Consider the following 17,726-nt stretch of genomic DNA (forward strand, 5'->3'; position numbering starts at 1 on the left):
ACACTGAAAATACAAGTCAGTTAATAAATATTAAAGTTATTAAGAAGACAAGAGCGGCCAACCCATAAATATAAGAACTTTTCCAATTAATTCCAAGTGCCTAATTCACTAAAATATTCTTCGAAGAGTATTAACATTTTGTTATCGCAAGGATAATTCTTTTAGCGCTCTGCGTTCCTACCTTTTTTGTCAACTTGCCGCCAAACCAATGAATTTTTATGCAAATTGCAGTCTTCTTGCAGTTGACAACGCCAACGAAGCTGGCGACGCACTCCCAAAACTTTTTCCCATCCCCGCCAGAAACACTTGAGGCATCGCCATAAATCTTTGAGCAGTTTTCGCCACCACCCAACCGAGTTTCAACTGGAGGGTTTTTGGTGAAAAAGTCTGGAGCTTGTTTACCTTGTTAGCATGGAAGGATCTGGTTGGGGTGGGGTCCTGTTGAAAAATACTCGAGGCAATCAGACGGAATTTGCATAATTTGACAATTGTTTTCAAATTGCAATAACCATTTTAGCTTAATTGTTTTCCACACGCCAGCGAAAATATTCTTTCCGGGTGGCACTGCCTTAATTCCTATTCATTTGATTAGTGGGCCAAAGTTGCTCCTTGTATACATTTTTGGGGGGCAACTGCCACAGGCAGAAACTTTTTCAATTCAATTGCAAAATAAATATTTTACAAATAATTGCTTCGCCACACCCCCGGCCGGCTAAAAATAAAAGAATATTTCGAAAAAGTTTCTATTTTATACCCCACTTTTTTAATGGCCACACAATTTGCTGCGTTTAGCAGTCGCCATTTCGAGGGCGGCCAATTCCTTCCGATGAACCGCAGCTGCTGCACAATTAAAATGCATGACTATTGTCAGGGCAAATTGCTTGCTGTGACAATGGCAGAACAATTGAGTCGGGATGAAAATGGGACTGGGACGGAAGTCGAAAGGGCCATGGAAATTGCTGATGTGATTGAGCCCTATATGTTTATGCAAACTTTTTGGGCTTTAAGTTATCCACTCACCACAAAAACTTTGCATAAGCAGCAGCTGCGCTTTCGGATTTCATTGTTATTTTAGGCAGTTTGTGCTGTCACAAAGTTTGCCGGAAAATGGACAAAACGAACTTCCCAAATAACCAGTGTGCAATCGGATCAAACAAATGTAACCTCGACACAGTAGAAGGTAAGCAAACTTTTTACGAAATCCTTTGGAAATTTGTAATTGAGTTTGATTCAACATACATATAGACTACAAATAGTACATTCTAAACTGATTGTATGAATTGATTAAAGTTCCTCTCCAAAAATTTCATAAATTTTTCTATTTTTGTATATCTCTAAATTATATGGAATACTGATTGGAAATATTTATAATATATAGTTTAGATAAGCACCAAAATAAACTGCAAATGTTTTGGCACTTTGACTTACAAGAAGCATCGGTGGTTCAGTGGTAGAATGCTCGCCTGCCACGCGGGCGGCCCGGGTTCGATTCCCGGCCGATGCAAACAACTTTTTTTTCCATTTAAATGAATTGAATATATGTTCTTAAGCTTCTTATTTTTATTGTTCGATAACAATATTTTATATATATTTATATATTATTTTTAAGTAAAAAGGAAAAATCAGAGCTTTCCCCATTTTCTTTTACAACAAAGTACTCACGAAAGATCAGTAATGCATTTACAGAAAAGGAAGTGCCCTCCAAGTAGCCATTAAAATGCAATTCACAAATGCACAGTCAGGCCATACATCAAGCGTCTTGGTGATGTCCCCCAAGCAGAAGTCAACAATTTACATAACCACATGGCAGAGTGGCATTGCGGCATAATGGGTCACACCGGGTCGGGGCAGTGGTTAAAATGCTACAAAATTATACATTAAATTCCGAAACTTGGCAACATCCGATGGCCAAACAATGGCCCCAAACAGCTGCCAGTGCGATGCACCTGAGCAAGGCCAGCACAACAAAACGCCAGAACCAACAATAACAGGACTTGTTGGCCGGCCGGCTCCTGCCGGCTTGGTTAGCCAAGCCAACCAGCCACTTCCTGTTTCCCAGTTTAAGCCGCCGCCGACCCACCGGCACGCAGAGAGGAATATCCATATGCATATTTCCACCGGCTAGTCTGACCCATGATTTGCACAAACGCGTGCTAGTGGTGCGAAAACAATAGGGGATATTAGAAAATACCCTTTTTTGTAAAATGGATAGCATTAAAAAATCAAAAGATCAATCTTCATCTGATCTTATACAACTTTTTGATATAAATACAAATTGAAATATTTCCCTACATAATGTTATAAAACCGAATGAAAATGTTAAAGCAGATATCTGATGATATTTAATCAGTTAAAAGTGTTTGGATGGATGCTTTTAATTTCAAGTTAAATGAAAGATTAACATACCAATTATTAATATAATAAATAATATATTTTTTGCTTTTTTTAATCGTTTTTAAAATACCTAGCTCACATACTCATCTCTAATAGCCGCACACCCATTCCATTTAATCGAGTTTACAAACAATTTCGCAGCCCTGGAAAACGCTACGAGATGATGGACGGTTGCCCGGCAGACACAAATAAGGTTTTTGGGTTAAACTGCAAGTTTTTGTTGACATTTAAATTTGCATGGCAACATTTTGGTCGCAGGCGCAGCCCGGCAGGACCCGGCCCGTCATATTTGATGTGTTCGCAAACCAAAGGCGGAAGGGCGCTTTTCCAACTGTCAAGCGTGGTGCATATGTGTGTGTGCATATTTTGGCGAGCGGCGAGTGTGTTTTAACTGGTTTTAAAATTGTTTTAATTAAGCCCGTATTGCTGCGCATTGTTGCAGCACTCCCCCTCCAGCCAGGCGACTCCAAAATCCCATACCCATTCCGCCACTCAGCTGGGTTCATTCAATATTCAACATATTTTTAAGTGCTTGGGCGCGGAAAAATTCCGTTATCCTAAAAGTATGCAACGCAAAGAGGAAATTGCAATACGGAAAAGTTGCCGCTGTCGTTTTCGCTGAATGAAAAAGTAGAATGGTAGGTCCAAACAGGAGCCAGGAAAATGGCCAAATGCCTTGCTGCAGTTTCCTTGGCGGTGGCCCATCAACATAAACAGCTGTTTCCGCTAAGTGTACCTGGACACTCGACCAACTTGGCCATATTACGTATACGTAAGCAGGTGAATGTGTGTGCGAGAAAATGACAATGCACAAGTGGACAGCGGAAAATCGGAAAACGGGATAACAGCTGGCTCAGTTGGTGGCATCGTCAAGGAAACGACGATGGCATCGTTTGGTGGCCGATGGAATTTTCTTCCGCCATTCACTGGAACGGCAAAGTGGGGTCAAGTGTCAAAGGCGTAGAATAAGATAACGTCCGAATTGGTAAGTAGCTTACAGTAGTTTTTCTTCTACGCTGCTAAGTGGCGAGGATTGTACTGCCACTGCTTAGAAAAATCATATTACATATGAACTAGAAGCAAGGTGATTTTGTTTAATTTATAGTGCTGAAATACTACTGTGCACTAATGTTATTACAGCACGTGCGTAAACGCACACTTAGGTGCACATGCAACAAAACACGGATCGATCAGATCACCACAGTTCCAAACAACTCAAGTGTTTATTTATAATTTACACCTCAGCAGCCAGCGGTGGCATCAACAAGTTGCTCCAGTTTCGTGCCACACAACGGACGCCCTAAGACCTTGCCCAAAGTGCCGGTGTCTAATTTTAAAATCGGAAAACGAAAACAACGTGGAATCGGAATCACAACAGTTGCCATATCATCTCGAGCGCAGTTCCAAGCATCAACAGAAATCAACAAAGAAATAATAACCAAAATAAATCGGAAGCGCTGCGAAGAGAAGACGAGTACCCAACAATTTCGAGCGCGAGAACTGAAAACAGTTTTTCAGTTTATCGAAAATAGCCAACAGTGCGATTTGAACATCTGAAAGAATCCCAATCTATTCGGGAGACAGTCGCTGGCCAAACGCGACGCAACTGCGAGTGCAGCGGACAGTCGGTCGGTCCAACTATATAAAAATAAACCGACAGCAAGAAGAAGCTGTCAGCGCAGGCTGTGCCAAAAAAATTTCAAAATTAGAGTACATATAGTTCTGTGCCGTCGCAAGCGTTGTAAATATTTCGTAAATTCGTAAAATAATAATAACAATAGCCCAACCACAAACATGAGTGAATTGGGCCTGAGGCGGAAGAGCAGCGCCCAGCTGGAGGTTATGCAAAATGCTGGCTGGAAGATCGATGGAGACGAGAAGGGTATGCCACAGACTCCCATGACAGTCACCGGAATAATCTGAGTTTTCCCCACACAATCAACCAGCCTGCTACATAGATGTGGACGAGGATGAGGACCAGGACACCGAAAACATGATAGAGTCCAACTGGCGGTACCTGCCTGATCTGGTACTCGAGCAGATCTTTACCTACCTCACCCCCAAGGAGCGCTATTATGCCGGACTGGTGTGTATGCTTAAATATCAATATATTAATCACATATTAAACACTATAATGTATATAAGATATCTCTAGTATCGCACAAAATAGAGGTCATAATTAGAGATCGTTCTTTGAATAAAATCCCTAATAAGTGAACGCAAATATAGAACAAAGTCCTATTAATAAAGGTTTAATTAACTTTAAAGCCTGATTCCTCATAATTAGAGTTATTTTGCAAAGCAATCCCTTCACCAAGCATCGGTGGTTCAGTGGTAGAATGCTCGCCTGCCACGCGGGCGGCCCGGGTTCGATTCCCGGCCGATGCATACGAACTTTTTTGTCAAACTATCTGGTTTGGTAAAACTAAATTATTTAAAACATCGATTTTTTTTAATTTAAAAAAACAATTTTATATCTCAAGCTAGACAGATATATTTTTCAACCAAATATTGAACAACATGTTTGGTATGTTTACATTACTTTAGCTCGACGTGACCTTTGAAAAGCAAAACAAAATATGATCATATAATAAGCAGCAGCTGTTCGGTATTTTGGCTTGCTTGGTTTATAATGGGGTAATGTTCCATATGTATATAAAATCTAAGAAATCCACATCCACATTCCTACAAGTTCCATAACTTAAGTATGAAACTTCACTTTGTTATCTTTTCCAGGTTTGTCGGCAGTGGTATAGGGCCTTCTATTTACCAACTGTTTGGAATAACTTCTTGGTGGATGATCGCACTCTGACCAAACCGAAGTTCAACTACTATTCCGGCTGGCAGTTTTGTCTGGATCACATGCGCACCCAATTCTGCCTTTCGAGGATCGGAAGATATGTGCGGGGAATCGAGTTTCGACCGTGGCACAGTTTCAATAATATCTTTCAGTTCATGACCATGTTAACGTGGAACATTGACAAGGTATAGGAATAATCCACCTTATTAAAGAATTAAACTTATAATTTGAAACTTTTTTAGGGCAGAGAGGTGAATCCAGATACACAGTTCATTGGCATCGGTAGTCGTATACGAACTCTGGTCTACCACTTCCCGTGCAATATGTCGCAGCCGAATGATCCTGAAGGAATAAAGCTCTTCGGCACTGGAGGACAACTGCTGAGGGTTCTGAAGGAGCTGCTCCTGCGATTGACAGATCTTCACACTCTCAAGCTGGTGGACTTCGTATTGGAACGATACGAGGCGAATCACTTGCTGGACGAGGTCGTCTGCAGCTGCTGCACCAAAATGAAGGTGCTCAATCTGGTGAATGTGACCACAATGCATTGCCCCATCATGCATGTCGGTCTGTTTCTCAATCTGCAGGTGACAGATATTCAATTTCATTTGCACTTGCTACGGCACTAATCCAAATATCTTGATCCAGGTGCTCACCATATCCCCACAGAACATAGACGATGACGTTTTGTCCCTGCTGGCGGACACCAAGTTGCGCCACCTGCACCTGCTACAAAACTGCTACACCCCCAGCCACCTGACAATAAGTGCTTGCGGCGCGAAGGCCTGGCGAAATGTGAAGAAGACCAATCCGCGCCTGCGCGTTCACCTGCGATTAGAGAATCTGACGGACGGCGAGGTGGTGTTGCAGCCGGAGGCGCCTGTCCACAGCATCACGTACTGTGCACCCCAGACCCGGATACGGGCCGAGCTGCTTGTCCGCATGGTGGACCACTATAGGAGCACCCTGGCCGTCTATGGCCACGAGCTACTGCCGCGCTTTACCAGCCCCAAGCCTTTTCACAGCCGCATCGACAGTTTGATGTTGCTGATGTGCCGGCAGTGCTTCAATGTTGACACTCTGGTGAGTTCTGTCATAGTCATACCAAATCTCAGTGGACAGCTATTGCAAATTTTGGAAATCCCCTAAGTGGCATAATAGAGGCTATGTATTGGTGTACCCATATAATATCCAATTGAGATAAAAACTCTTCTAATTCGATGACTAATGGGGATATTACTCAACTCACTTAACACCTTGTCATCCTATCCCACAGATCATACGCGAGAAAGTTTCCACCTCGACGCTTTTACTCATTGCACAAACGGCCAAGAATCTGCAGCATCTCCACGTGCGACGATTTGCTGTGATTCTGCGATGCGATTGGCCAAGGCATCCGGAGTGGAGCAATGAGTTCTATGCCTGGCTGAAGCGAAATTCCCGATCCTATGAAGCCGTCGAGCGGGAGATCTCACAAATCTTGGGCTACAAGTGGCGCCTGCTTAGCGATCGAGACTTCAAGCAGCTGACTGTGAATGTCAAATCAGGAGCCTAGATGCCAAGGATGGGACGAATTTTTGTATGCCTATTAAGACTTGTGATAAACGGTGTAGAGCTTTAATAAATAACCCAAATATTGAGATTAATTAACAGCTTGCAAAGGGGTTAATAATATTTACTTTACTTTTGACTCTGTTTATTCATCATAGTGGGAGATTTCCCAAAAGCAGTTGCCCGAATGATTTAAAAGCTAGTGCATCCGAGGTGAGTGCATCAGTTCGTTGAATCGCCATACCGGAATCATGAATGCAGCCTTTGCTCTCATCGTGCTTTTGCTCATCATTGCTGCCACTTTTGCAACACCACATTTAGAAGTCGATCTCAACTACGATTCCCATCACGATCCCCACCAAAATCGTCATTACTATCGGCACCACGATCCTCATGCTGATCCTCACTACGATCCGCACCATCACAACCATCATCATTATTAAAAAGTAAAACATTTCAAAGTGACGCAAAAAAATTTGCACATTTATTCAACAAAGTAAAAATACAATAAAAACTATCAAAACAAAAACCAACTTTTAATATTCAATAAGTGCTAGGTAAAAAGTTATGTACTAAACTTTTCAAAACTCATGTGCAAAATAAAGCCAACAATTCGGTGAATAACTTTGCGGGGGAAATACAACTCATGGAGCAATTCGCACCTTTCGGCAGGTGAAATTCAATTTATTTTGTTTGTCCACGCTGCGATTGAAATTCCCAAAATCGTAACGTAACCATCATAATGCTTAAAAGCCGATAGCCTCTCCGCAGATTTGTCAGTCGTTTGCGAAATCTTGCCAAGAAACATGAAAGCTATAATCGCTCTTATCGGAATTGTGCTGCTCGTCATTGCTGGAGCGATGGGTACACCTGTTGTTGTTGGACTGCCTCTTCCGCTGCCAATTGGCGTGGGATTCGGAATACCACCGACTCCACCTCCGTCGTACGGATACTATTCGTACCCACATCACCATCACCATCATCATAATCATGGATACGGCTATGACTACGGCTATGGAAACTATGGACATGGAAACTATGGATATTATGGATATTAACCACTGACTGGAATTTAGAATTTTATGAAATTTTATTTATTAAACTATTTATACAAATAAAGAAAAAGTTAAGCTAAACAGCACGTTTGCTTTAGATGTAGAAACATTTCACATTTAAGTACTATGATTATATGTGTGTCCTATGGTTAAGAACAATGGCTTTTCGAAAAAACGTACAAAAGCTCAGCTTGATTTTTGCAACCAAATAAACTTTCCCTAAGAAAATTTATGGTAACTTGCCATAACCCCTTTCCTTTGCCACAAAGCTCTTGCAACATGGGAGCTTCGAAAGCTTGTCCTTTGCATTTGGCTTGCAGCAACGACCTTGAATGCACAGCCACAACCCAAAAAGGGGAGGGCGAATCAATGCACCAGGAAAATTCAGTGTCAGTGCCAAAGCTCGGAAGGCATTTAACCGCCTACAAAACTGAACGGTATACTTTCGGGCATTCATCGCATTACGTATACGCCGCGCTGGTCAGTGAAAGGTGCTATGATGGGCGGCGATTCGTTATTGCAACAATAAATAAGTAAGAAGAAAATAAAATTCGAAGGCGGTGCTCGCGAGAAATTGCGACAGGCGGACAGTGAGACAAATTTAGCCGAGATAGATAGAGATTCTTGGTGGAGAGCAAACTGTTGCTGCTGATTCTAGTGGTGCTGCCACTGGGCCTGAGCCACTGGGTGGCTGTGGTGGCGCTGGTGGCGGTGGCAGTTTTTGTTTGGCGGGCGGCGGTGCCAAATGATGATCATGACCGCGTAGAGACGCAAATAAATATAATTGAAACACGATCAAACTATAAGCAAATACGGCAATTGTGTAACTGCAACGGCATCGTCAACATGAACAAAACGATTCTGCACTGGAGCTATCTGAATTTCAAGGATGTGCCGATGGATCTGTTCCTCTACGAGGACCTCGAGGAGGTCTACCTCAAGGAAAACTTCATCTCGGTGATACCCAAATGGCTGCTGAACATCACCACACTGAAGTTTATTCATTTGGCTGGCAACAATCTGAGCGAGCTGCCGGTGGACATCTATATGCTGGAGAACCTGGAGTTCCTGGACGTATCCAACAATGAGCTCAAGGAGCTGCCCCCCACACTGGGTCTCCTGTTGAATCTCCAGCAGCTGAATGTGTCGGGCAATCAGCTCACCGAACTACCAGTGGGTGAGTAGGATGCTTTACAGTCCCCACCATGGAATCCATTCACTTGTACCGCTTGCAGAGCTCAGTGGTTTGCGCAATCTGGAGCACCTGAACATCGGCAAGAACCAATTTCGCCGCCTGCCGGTGCAGCTGAGCGAGTGCGTCCGCCTCAACGAGCTGAATGTGAGCGACAACGAGGCGCTGGTCCACATCCCCGAGCGCATCTCCAACCTGCCCATGCTGCAGTCCCTCGCCGCCGATCGTAAGTACGCCCGGGTATCGGTATCCGGATCGTGAGATCGGGGATAGTAGAGCACACTAATGGCTGCTCTCGTTGGCAGGTTGTGCGCTCGTCTACTTGCCGGCAGCTCTCTCCAAGTTCATGAACCATGTGCGCATCTTCCACAACACCGCTATCAACTACATACCCATGGTCTATGAGAGGTTCTATCAAAACTTTTACGACAACCGCCAGAGGAATACTCCCGTGTAAGTTACTAACTAGCAAAGAAATTGGCGCTGCTATGATGATTGATTGATTTGATAGATTTATTTGGCAGCCCAATGTCTTTTAGTTTCGTAAACAAAATTGGGTCTTAATAAATACGAACTGTTTGTCGGTGATGTGCATTTCCTGGCAGATTGCCTTTAATCATGACTAAGGGATTTCAGCTAAATTGTAGCAAGCAAAGGGGAAAAAATAAGAAATGAAGTAATTTGCAAACATATCCTCTTTCTAGCGCCGTTCATCGCAAGGGTTTGTTTTGGGTCCGAGAGCTGGAGACCGGCACCAGGTTGCTGCTTCCGGTGGGCACCCGCACAGTATTTCCGGTTCCGTCGGTGGAGAACCGGGTCTCACTCTACGACGACTGTCTGCACGCTCTGCAGACGCTGAACCGCTTCACGCCCGTTTATGAGAATGTAGCCATGCATCGCCTGCTCCCAGAACCGTACATCAGTTCCCACATCAACAATGGACCCATCGCCCGCTGCACGAACTCCACCTGCTCCAGATGTCTGTATACCTCGTACTACTTCATGGTTGTGAAAAGGTGGGTTGGGGTTACGCTAATGTTTGCTCGGCGTTAGTCATGTGGTCATTGTTTTGATACCGCCCAAACCGGTCCGCTTTCTAATTGGGAGAAATGGACCTATCACAATCGCAAGAAGTACAGTGAAGACTGCTTGCGAAGGAAATGCTTTCTCAAGATTATACTTCAATCGTAATCCTTTCTTAAAATTGCGGGCTTAGCTCTTACAATACCATATTATAGTTTATCTTGAATGATTAATAACCAATAACCCTTTATAGGCGTGGTAGTACGTCCAAGCAGCTCTTCACCTGCAACTTCTGCACCAACCGATGTGGTCTCCTTTGGTTGACCAGCAATGATAAGAAGTACTACCAACTGGCTTGGCGAGTCTCAGATGATGACGACGATGATGAGGAAGAACACATGGCCAGCAGCAAATAGAGCTGCAGTAATTGAGATGAACTCGATGTATATAATTATTTAGTTATTACATTTAATTATCATTAATTAGTTTTGTACATGTCATGTAAATGTTATCGAACTACTGACAGCCAGCGCCATGTGTCCAAAGAGAAATCGAATTCTACGGCTAAAGAAAACTCTGTTTCGGTCCTCGCTCATGGAGGTGTATGTAGTCATCCAAAACGCAATGATGGGCCTCTGGAAAGGCATTTCGGCAGTCAACGCCATGGCGACCCATCCTGTAGGCATCCAAATACCTCACGTCCAGCGTGCGATGAGGTCTAAAGGATATATAGAGTTATCTTGAGCATGAGCTTGAGCTTAAGTAAAAGTCAACTTACCTTAACAACCTGTGGAGCAGTTGGGCGTAAAGTCCACTATGCTCATCCACCTGACCATTCTCGCAGATCAGACGTGCCAGACAGGCACTACCATTTTGACCCAACTGGTTCATATAGGCCTCGGCGAACTTGAAAAGCAGCAGCTGAGGCTCGTCCACCAAAAGACGAGCTGGAACCGATGGAGGAGCTGGTTGGGTCAAGGGTCCCTTGAGATTTCGGGAGCCATCCCACAGTTTCCACCAGTAGATTGGAGTTTGTGGCTCGTTGAACTGATAGTGAAAGTTCATCAGCCAAACCAACTGGCGCCACGCCTTTTTCTCCATAAACGGAACCGGAAATGCACATCCCGAAACAAACTGTAGTGACACACATGTATTATTGTATATCGATTAATACTCAATAAATATTTGATGTCCAACCTTGACCACACCGCCATTCTGATAGATCAGGAAACGTTTTTGCCTTCTGTGATGTCGCCACGAAGTGAGATTGGCCTCTAAAGCAATCACAGCGTCCAGAGTGAAAAGGAACAATATGATTTTCGCCCTATATTTGAGGATCATGTGTCAGTGGAAACAAAAAATAACACCTCATGGCTTATTAACTCACAACAGGTTCATGTTGTCCGCTCGAGCTCTTGGCAACGTTTACCGCCTCGATTCTTACAGCTCCGCAGTCATGACATCGTTCTGCGACAGTTTGTAAGCCGGCGAGATGGGTGTGTGTATGGTGTTAAAGAGAGGTGAGAAAAAGCACGTGATCCTATGGGTTCCCTACTTTTGCCTGTCCGACTAATTAGCAAACACTGCGTCTGAGCCACCAGACCACTGTAAACGGTGGCCATGACTTCGGAAAGTCATTGGACCGATTGCAGTGATGGAAATGCTTTCGGGTTCAATGGAAACGTCGCTGCGACGTGAGTCAACTACAGGTTGGTCTGGCATTTGACGGTTGTAGTGCATGTTAAGGTAAAAACATTTACATATTTATATATATTATAATCATAAGTGGAAGGAGCTGACCCATACTTTCCTTGGAAACCGCTACCAGTTGCAGTTAGTCGCGTCGGCTTGTTGTCCAGTTGACTTTTTGGGGCTGCCATGGTGAGGTGGCATTACCATAGTTCCGTTTGTTCCATTTATCGAACAGCAGCGTAAATGTCGGAACACTCAAGCAGTCCAGTCCAGAAATAAATTGCGTGGCGTTAACTGCCATATAACTGCTTTTGGCTACGAGGCAAATGTAACCACAACGATTTGGCCAAGGAAGTGCAGCAAAATTTGATTTTGGTTTAGACAAAAGAGTACGAAATTATCTGTGAAAATGATGCGACTACCGGGAATGCCCATGCTGCCAGGTGCGCAGTTCTACGATGTAAGTACGTGGCGGTGGGGTGTCCTCCAATTATTAACCTACGATTTCCTGACAGCGTGGAAAGCGTCGCCATCCGCGACAGCAAACGCTGATGCACTACCAGGGCATTCAGATGCTTTCGGACCGCCGGGAGCCGGAACTGGTGGAGCCCAATGGCATTGTGGCCGATCCCAAGTGTCCGCCCGTGCCTGCCCAGCTCAACAGCCTGTGGGCTCCGAAGGCCACCACCAAGTTGCCACCCTGGTTGGCCTACGACAAGCAGGTGCTGTGCTTCAACGCCTACTTCAAGGAGAACCTGACGGAGATCTACCACGCTCCCTACCAGGTGCGCAAGGTGAAGATCTTCTTCTATCTGGAGGATGGCACCATGCAGGTCACCGAGCCTAAGGTGGAGAACTCAGGCATACCGCAGGGCTGTCTAGTTCATCGCCAGCGCATCCCAAAAGCTCCACCCACCGACCGCGAGTTCATCTCCATCTTCGACCTGAACGTGGACACGGATGTGCAGATCTTCGATCGGGTGTATCACATCAGCGGATGTGACATCTTCACGCGGCAGTTCCTCAATCGAGCTGGCATCTTCGTGCCTGAGGCCAAGCAGGAGCCATGGTAAGTCAGGGATTCCTCTCTCCACATTTAAGTATTTCAATTTCAAAAAAACACTTTAAATGAATATTGCTATAGTAATGATGACTTGAATGAATCAGAGCCAACTTTAATTTCTTACTTAGTGATCCCACAACAGAAATTCGAAAGCGTTCAGGCTTGAAGCAAACGGCTAATACCTGCACTTCGGCTGTGCCAAAAAAACATGCGTTTGCCCAGTTCCTGGAGTTCGACAGGCGAGTCCTTAAGTTTCAGGGATATTGGAACGATCGTAGTGAGTTTGGTGATGTGCGAAAGCTGGAAGTCTGCTACTATCTGGCCGATGACACCATTGACATCAAGGAGAAATTTCCACGAAATTCTGGGCGCGAAGGACCCACAACATTTCTAAAACGAGGCAAGTTGCCAAAGGAGTTCTCTGGTCTTCCTTTGCCTGGGCAACAAACGGCCATGACGTTGCTCAATGTGCTGGGAAACAGTATGCGCGATGTGCGTTACGTAGCCGACCCGTTGAACACTGGTCAAAAAGAGGTGCAACATTACACCGATCAGGATCTGCAGATTGGCGCAGTGCTAAATGTTTTTGGGAGAACTGTCGTACTTACAGGCTGCGATCAGTTTACACAGAGCTACTACAGAGAAAAAGTAAAGTAAAACTAATCCTATAATTCATAAATTAAGTTAACCTGTTATTATGTTTTCAAGTACGGCATCCAGGAGTTTTGCCCTCAGCCGATTCCGGAACGGAGTGATATTCGACCGTACACTCAAGGTGGCATGTCATCCCGTCGATTGCCACCCTACAATGGCTGGGGTAGCCACGAGGATTCCGAAGGCAACTGCATCACCGTGGAACCCAAACCGCCACAGGCCGACTTCAAGAAGCTCTTCAAGTACGACGGATGCATTCTGCGCTTCGGAGCCAAGCTGATCTCGGCCATACGGGACAATGGAGAGCGTGACTTCGTCATCAGCTATTTCCTGGCCGATGATACGTTGCAAATCTATGAGACGTCACGCCGAAACTCGGGCTTCCTGGGCGGCGAGTTCCTTAAAAGGGCACGTGTACCACTGCCTGGCCAGGATATGTTCAGCTCCTCAAGACCTGAATACTACAGGGCCAATGACTTCTATATAGGACGCACAATGACTCTTAAGGATCACATTTTCCATATCGTTTCCGCTGATGAGTTTACGCTGATGTACATGGAGCAACATCCCAGCGAGGTAAGTATATTTTATGGACAGTGTTCTGATTAAATTACTTTACCGTGTCTATTTAATCAATTATCATCTATTACATATATATTATATTTTCAGTTCCCCGTGGCGGACATAAGACAAATCATGCAGAAGATACGCGAGGCAGTGCGTCCGGATTACAAGCAGTTCGTGCTGCGCTGCAAACCGGATGGCGACCTCGGGGACTACACCACCGTTAGCTTCGAAACGCTGCGCTCGACTCTCCTGTCCTATCTGTCCAAGGATTGCCTGCTCAACCATGAGATCGTGACCGTGTGTCGCTTCTTCTCGGCTGAGCAGGCAATGCCTCCCAGCTGCGACAGGAATCGAGTGCGCGCTGCCGCCCAACTGGAGCTGAAGCGAGCTTTGTGGAACGGCGTGGATCAGCTAAACGATCATCTGAGCCACATCAATCCGGCGTGCAAGCCGTACATCAGCGAGGGTCAGGTGAGGTCCACTTTACGAGGTTGCCGGCTGCCCTTCAGCTTGGAGCTGGTGGAGGACATACTGATGGTGCTGCAGCGCAACGGACAAAACGAAATCGAGGTGCGCGACTTTCTCGCCTTCTTCAACATGCGCAACGACCAAGTGCCCGACATTGCTCCTCTCAACATTGCCTTTGAGCTCTGCCCCAAGTTGCCCTTCCTGCACAAAGGGCGCCTGGTAGACTTCACCTGGTTCCTAGACTACCTTGGAATAGAGGAAGAACTAAAGCGAGCCAACAATTAATGAGTAGCGAGGGCGTATCAAAAATTGCATGTATATACAGAAAAATTCGTGGCAATATAACTTTCGGAATGGTGAACATCGTGCTTAAGACCTAAACCCTAATGGTATTCTACAGTTTTGACTCTGTGAGCCAGTTGAAGGACTGCGGCTTGCGATCGGATGACGGGCTGATGGCCACGTTAATGATGGTCGGCCTGTCGGTGAGCTGATTGGCCGCCTTGACAGCCGCCTGCAGCTGTTCGATCTCTGTGCAGAAGTAGCCCTTCATGCCGAACATTTTCATCATCTCCTCGTAGCGCACCTGAACTCCCAATGCCGATGGTGGCGTGCTGCAAGATAAGATTAGCCGTAAGTAGTTGTACCAGATAAACCGATAAGCTGCTAGCACTCACATTTGAGTAAGATCGCCCTCACTGCGAATGGCCTCAAAAGTGTCCTTGTCGAAGCCGCCATAGATGCCATTGTTGTTCACAATCACAATGGTGACGGGCAGCTTATAGCGCACCATGGTCTCAATTTCCATGCCCGAGAATCCGAAGGCGCTGTCGCCCTCCACGCACAGGACTCGCTTTCCGGGCGCAAAGTCGCGGCAGAAAAGCGCGGCGGCCACGGCGAATCCAGGTCCCACGCCCATGGTGCCAAAGGTACCGGCATCCAGGCGATGACGGGGCTGCTCGTTCAGCAGCATGGAGCGACCAATGTCCATGGTGTTGGCCCCCTCACTAACAATGATCGTGTCCTTGGGCAGCAGCTCCCGGAGATGGTGGAACACCGCGTAGTAGTTGAGCGGCGTCTCCGTGTTCAAGGACATCTTTTGCACGGTGTCGCGGTTCTGCTTGCACTTCACGGCCAACTGCTTCCACCAATCCTGCTCGTAGCCGAAACGGAAGTTAACAGCGTTCATTTGCTCGAACAATTGCTCGGCGAACGGGCGGATGTCCGCTTGGATGGCCACCGAAGCCACAACCGAGTTATGCAGCTCCTCAGGATTGATGTCCACCTGGATAAACTTCACGTCCTTGTCGTAGCGTGGAGCCTTTCCGAAATGGAGAATCCAGTTGAGGCGAGCGCCCAGGAGCAGCACCACATCGGCCTTTTGCAAGGCCAGGGTGCGAGCCGAGGAAACGCACTGCGGAGCCGTGTCGGATACAACGCCCTTGCCCATTGGGGTGGGGAGGAAGGGCAGGTTGGTGTTCTCGATGAAGTGGCGCAGTGTGTTCTCGGCATGGGCGTAGGCGGAACCCTTGCCCACGATCACCAAGGGTCGCTTGGCCTGTCGCAACAGCTTGGCGGCCCTGATCACATCATCGTGTGGGGGATAGGCTAGTGGGGGAGCCGGATGGGCTAAAGCCTTGTAGATGCGGGCCTCCTGGGCCTTCGACTGCAAGATGTTGCCAGGGAAGTCCAGGTAGGCAACTCCAGGGCGTCCATAGGTGGCATAGCGCACCGCTTTTTCCACGTGCAATGGAATTAGAGCAGCAGTGGCCGGACGGGCAGCGTACTTGCAGTACGGACGGGACAATTCGACCTGCGGGCACTCCTGGAAGCCTCCGATACCCTCGTGATCCTGGTTGGTGGCACCGCCAATGACGATCAGTGGCCAGCAGTTCACCTGGGCGTTGGCCATGCCACCTGGTTGATAAAATGAAAGGGATTAGTAAGGATTAGCCCATCTGGGATAACCTATTCGTATTCTTACCCGTAACATGGAGCAGTCCCGGTCCGGACACAACCAGGCAGACTCCTGGCTTTCCAGTCAGGTAGCCAATGGCCTGGGCAGCATAGCAGGCGGCCTGCTCGTTGCGCATTCCGATGTACTTAAGTCCGGCGGCCTGGAAGGCCATGGACAGCTCGATGACCGGGATGCCGATGATACCAAAGACATATTCCACGCCCTTAGGAATACAGTGTACATATTTAGATTATTTATTCAGCCATCAATCAATAAATCAAGTCAATAACTATGGAAATTTATAGAGCACATCACTATCCAATGTGCAAACACGTTCTTAAGTGATTTGCCCGGAATCCGGTTAAAGTTTTATTGATTTTAATCTGCCCCCCGGCGATAATCGCCACTGCAAGCACCAATGTGTTTGGGTCGTGGTCCCAAACCTTTGGAACATGGTCTTTATCAAATCCGCTCCGTCTTTTATTAACCGGAGTAATCGGGGGCCATTCTCACCAGCAAAACAACAACAGCAACAACAACCACACTTAACCAAGTGTTTTTGAACTTTGTACAACAAACAGGTGCCTCAAGATAAGAGACCACTCCATTGTTCTTGTCAGCGCCACAGATTCCGCGACCTCCGTTGACAAATGGCATATATAGTAGTTGGGCAATATCCCAAGTGCAGAAAAGTGCAGTGCCAAAATGTCGGACAAATGGCTGGACGACCAGGTGATCCTCTTACCTGTTGCTTCAATGACTCGGCAATTATCTGCACGGCTTCAACCTCGGCCATTTTGCGCGGTTTTCAGTGAGAATTGTACTAAAAATGTATTATACGCCGCCGCGTTTACTTGCGTACTGGCCCAAGAATTTGTTAAACAAATTAAAATGTAGAGTCCAACAGAAGCGGTGACCGCTATCGATGCATCGGTTTCGATGATTTCCTACCCCCAGCACATCGATTGTTGTGGCCATCGATGCGCACAATCAGTTTGTACTCATGCGATAGTCGTTGAAAGAAAACATACATTTTTAATTATTCGAGTAAATTCAGTAAGGTAACTGCATAGCTTAAATCATTTCGTCAGAAAAATAATATGTCAGTGATTTTTTTAACATTGTTAATATTTGAAACACTCTCAGCTCTAGTAACCACATATCGTAAAAAATACCAAACGTGTGTCAAAATCAGTTGTGTAAAAATACCAACAGTGACATACCAGCTAGCTATCGATGCGACAGCTCTTTTATCGATAAGTTCTAATTTCCCGCCTATATTCGAACTTTCTTCTTAGATACCAAAATTA

At 45.9% G+C, this 17,726-nt stretch overlaps 7 protein-coding genes and 2 non-coding genes across 10 annotated transcripts; 7 read left to right on the top strand and 2 right to left on the bottom strand.

Moving 5' to 3' along the window:
- Positions 1 to 1,433: 1,433 nt before the first annotated feature.
- Positions 1,434 to 1,504, top strand: Trnag-gcc. Its single transcript has one exon. It is a non-coding gene; the product is annotated as a tRNA-Gly (tRNA).
- Positions 1,505 to 3,907: 2,403 nt separating this feature from the next.
- LOC6735341 (F-box only protein 39) lies at positions 3,908 to 6,840 on the top strand. The gene is made up of 6 exons (XM_002082253.4): positions 3,908 to 4,276; positions 4,341 to 4,480; positions 5,131 to 5,379; positions 5,437 to 5,781; positions 5,843 to 6,277; positions 6,471 to 6,840. Exons 1-6 carry the CDS (start codon positions 4,189 to 4,191, stop codon positions 6,747 to 6,749), a joined length of 1,536 nt encoding a protein of 511 aa, XP_002082289.2. The 5' UTR covers positions 3,908 to 4,188; the 3' UTR covers positions 6,750 to 6,840.
- On the top strand, positions 4,712 to 4,782 carry Trnag-gcc. Its single transcript has one exon. It is a non-coding gene; the product is annotated as a tRNA-Gly (tRNA).
- A 128-nt stretch (positions 6,841 to 6,968) lies between the features above and the next one.
- Positions 6,969 to 7,233, top strand: LOC6735343 (histidine-rich glycoprotein). Its single transcript, XM_002082254.4, has one exon. It carries the CDS (start codon positions 6,997 to 6,999, stop codon positions 7,186 to 7,188), a length of 192 nt encoding a protein of 63 aa, XP_002082290.3. The 5' UTR covers positions 6,969 to 6,996; the 3' UTR covers positions 7,189 to 7,233.
- A 66-nt stretch (positions 7,234 to 7,299) lies between these two features.
- Positions 7,300 to 8,120, top strand: LOC6735344 (uncharacterized secreted protein ARB_06108). The gene has a single exon (XM_002082255.4). The coding sequence runs from the start codon at positions 7,552 to 7,554 to the stop codon at positions 7,801 to 7,803; it is 252 nt and encodes an 83-aa protein (XP_002082291.1). The 5' UTR covers positions 7,300 to 7,551; the 3' UTR covers positions 7,804 to 8,120.
- A 129-nt stretch (positions 8,121 to 8,249) lies between these two features.
- On the top strand, positions 8,250 to 10,431 carry LOC6735345 (leucine-rich repeat-containing protein 18). The gene is made up of 5 exons (XM_002082256.4): positions 8,250 to 8,977; positions 9,036 to 9,218; positions 9,298 to 9,445; positions 9,697 to 10,008; positions 10,269 to 10,431. Exons 1-5 carry the CDS (start codon positions 8,647 to 8,649, stop codon positions 10,429 to 10,431), a joined length of 1,137 nt encoding a protein of 378 aa, XP_002082292.2. The 5' UTR covers positions 8,250 to 8,646.
- A 123-nt stretch (positions 10,432 to 10,554) lies between these two features.
- LOC120284218 lies at positions 10,555 to 11,939 on the bottom strand. 2 transcript variants are annotated; one of them, XM_044922546.1, is made up of 4 exons: positions 11,403 to 11,731; positions 11,213 to 11,339; positions 10,794 to 11,149; positions 10,555 to 10,733 (listed from the first exon to the last, which is right to left on the bottom strand). In XM_044922546.1, exons 1-4 carry the CDS (start codon positions 11,411 to 11,413, stop codon positions 10,580 to 10,582), a joined length of 648 nt encoding a protein of 215 aa, XP_044778481.1. In that variant the 5' UTR covers positions 11,414 to 11,731; the 3' UTR covers positions 10,555 to 10,579. The 2 variants fall into 2 exon arrangements, 1 of the variants encoding a protein (XP_044778481.1); XR_006541565.1 differs by lacking the exon at positions 10,555 to 10,733 and adding an exon at positions 11,816 to 11,939 and having other exon boundaries at positions 11,000 to 11,339; positions 11,403 to 11,730.
- Positions 11,940 to 12,027: 88 nt separating this feature from the next.
- LOC6735347 (EF-hand domain-containing family member C2) lies at positions 12,028 to 14,820 on the top strand. The gene is made up of 5 exons (XM_002082258.4): positions 12,028 to 12,167; positions 12,223 to 12,776; positions 12,899 to 13,418; positions 13,479 to 14,000; positions 14,094 to 14,820. The coding sequence occupies exons 1-5, from the start codon at positions 12,117 to 12,119 to the stop codon at positions 14,742 to 14,744; spliced, it is 2,298 nt and encodes a 765-aa protein (XP_002082294.1). The 5' UTR covers positions 12,028 to 12,116; the 3' UTR covers positions 14,745 to 14,820.
- Positions 14,760 to 17,377, bottom strand: LOC6735348 (2-hydroxyacyl-CoA lyase 1). Its single transcript, XM_016181508.3, has 4 exons — positions 17,162 to 17,377; positions 16,444 to 16,639; positions 15,137 to 16,376; positions 14,760 to 15,073 (listed from the first exon to the last, which is right to left on the bottom strand). Exons 1-4 carry the CDS (start codon positions 17,210 to 17,212, stop codon positions 14,854 to 14,856), a joined length of 1,707 nt encoding a protein of 568 aa, XP_016028680.1. The 5' UTR covers positions 17,213 to 17,377; the 3' UTR covers positions 14,760 to 14,853.
- Positions 17,378 to 17,726: the final 349 nt, after the last annotated feature.

Source organism: Drosophila simulans, chromosome 2R (assembly GCF_016746395.2).
Source record: "Drosophila simulans strain w501 chromosome 2R, Prin_Dsim_3.1, whole genome shotgun sequence".
In the NCBI taxonomy this organism is placed as follows: Eukaryota; Metazoa; Arthropoda; class Insecta; order Diptera; family Drosophilidae; genus Drosophila; species Drosophila simulans.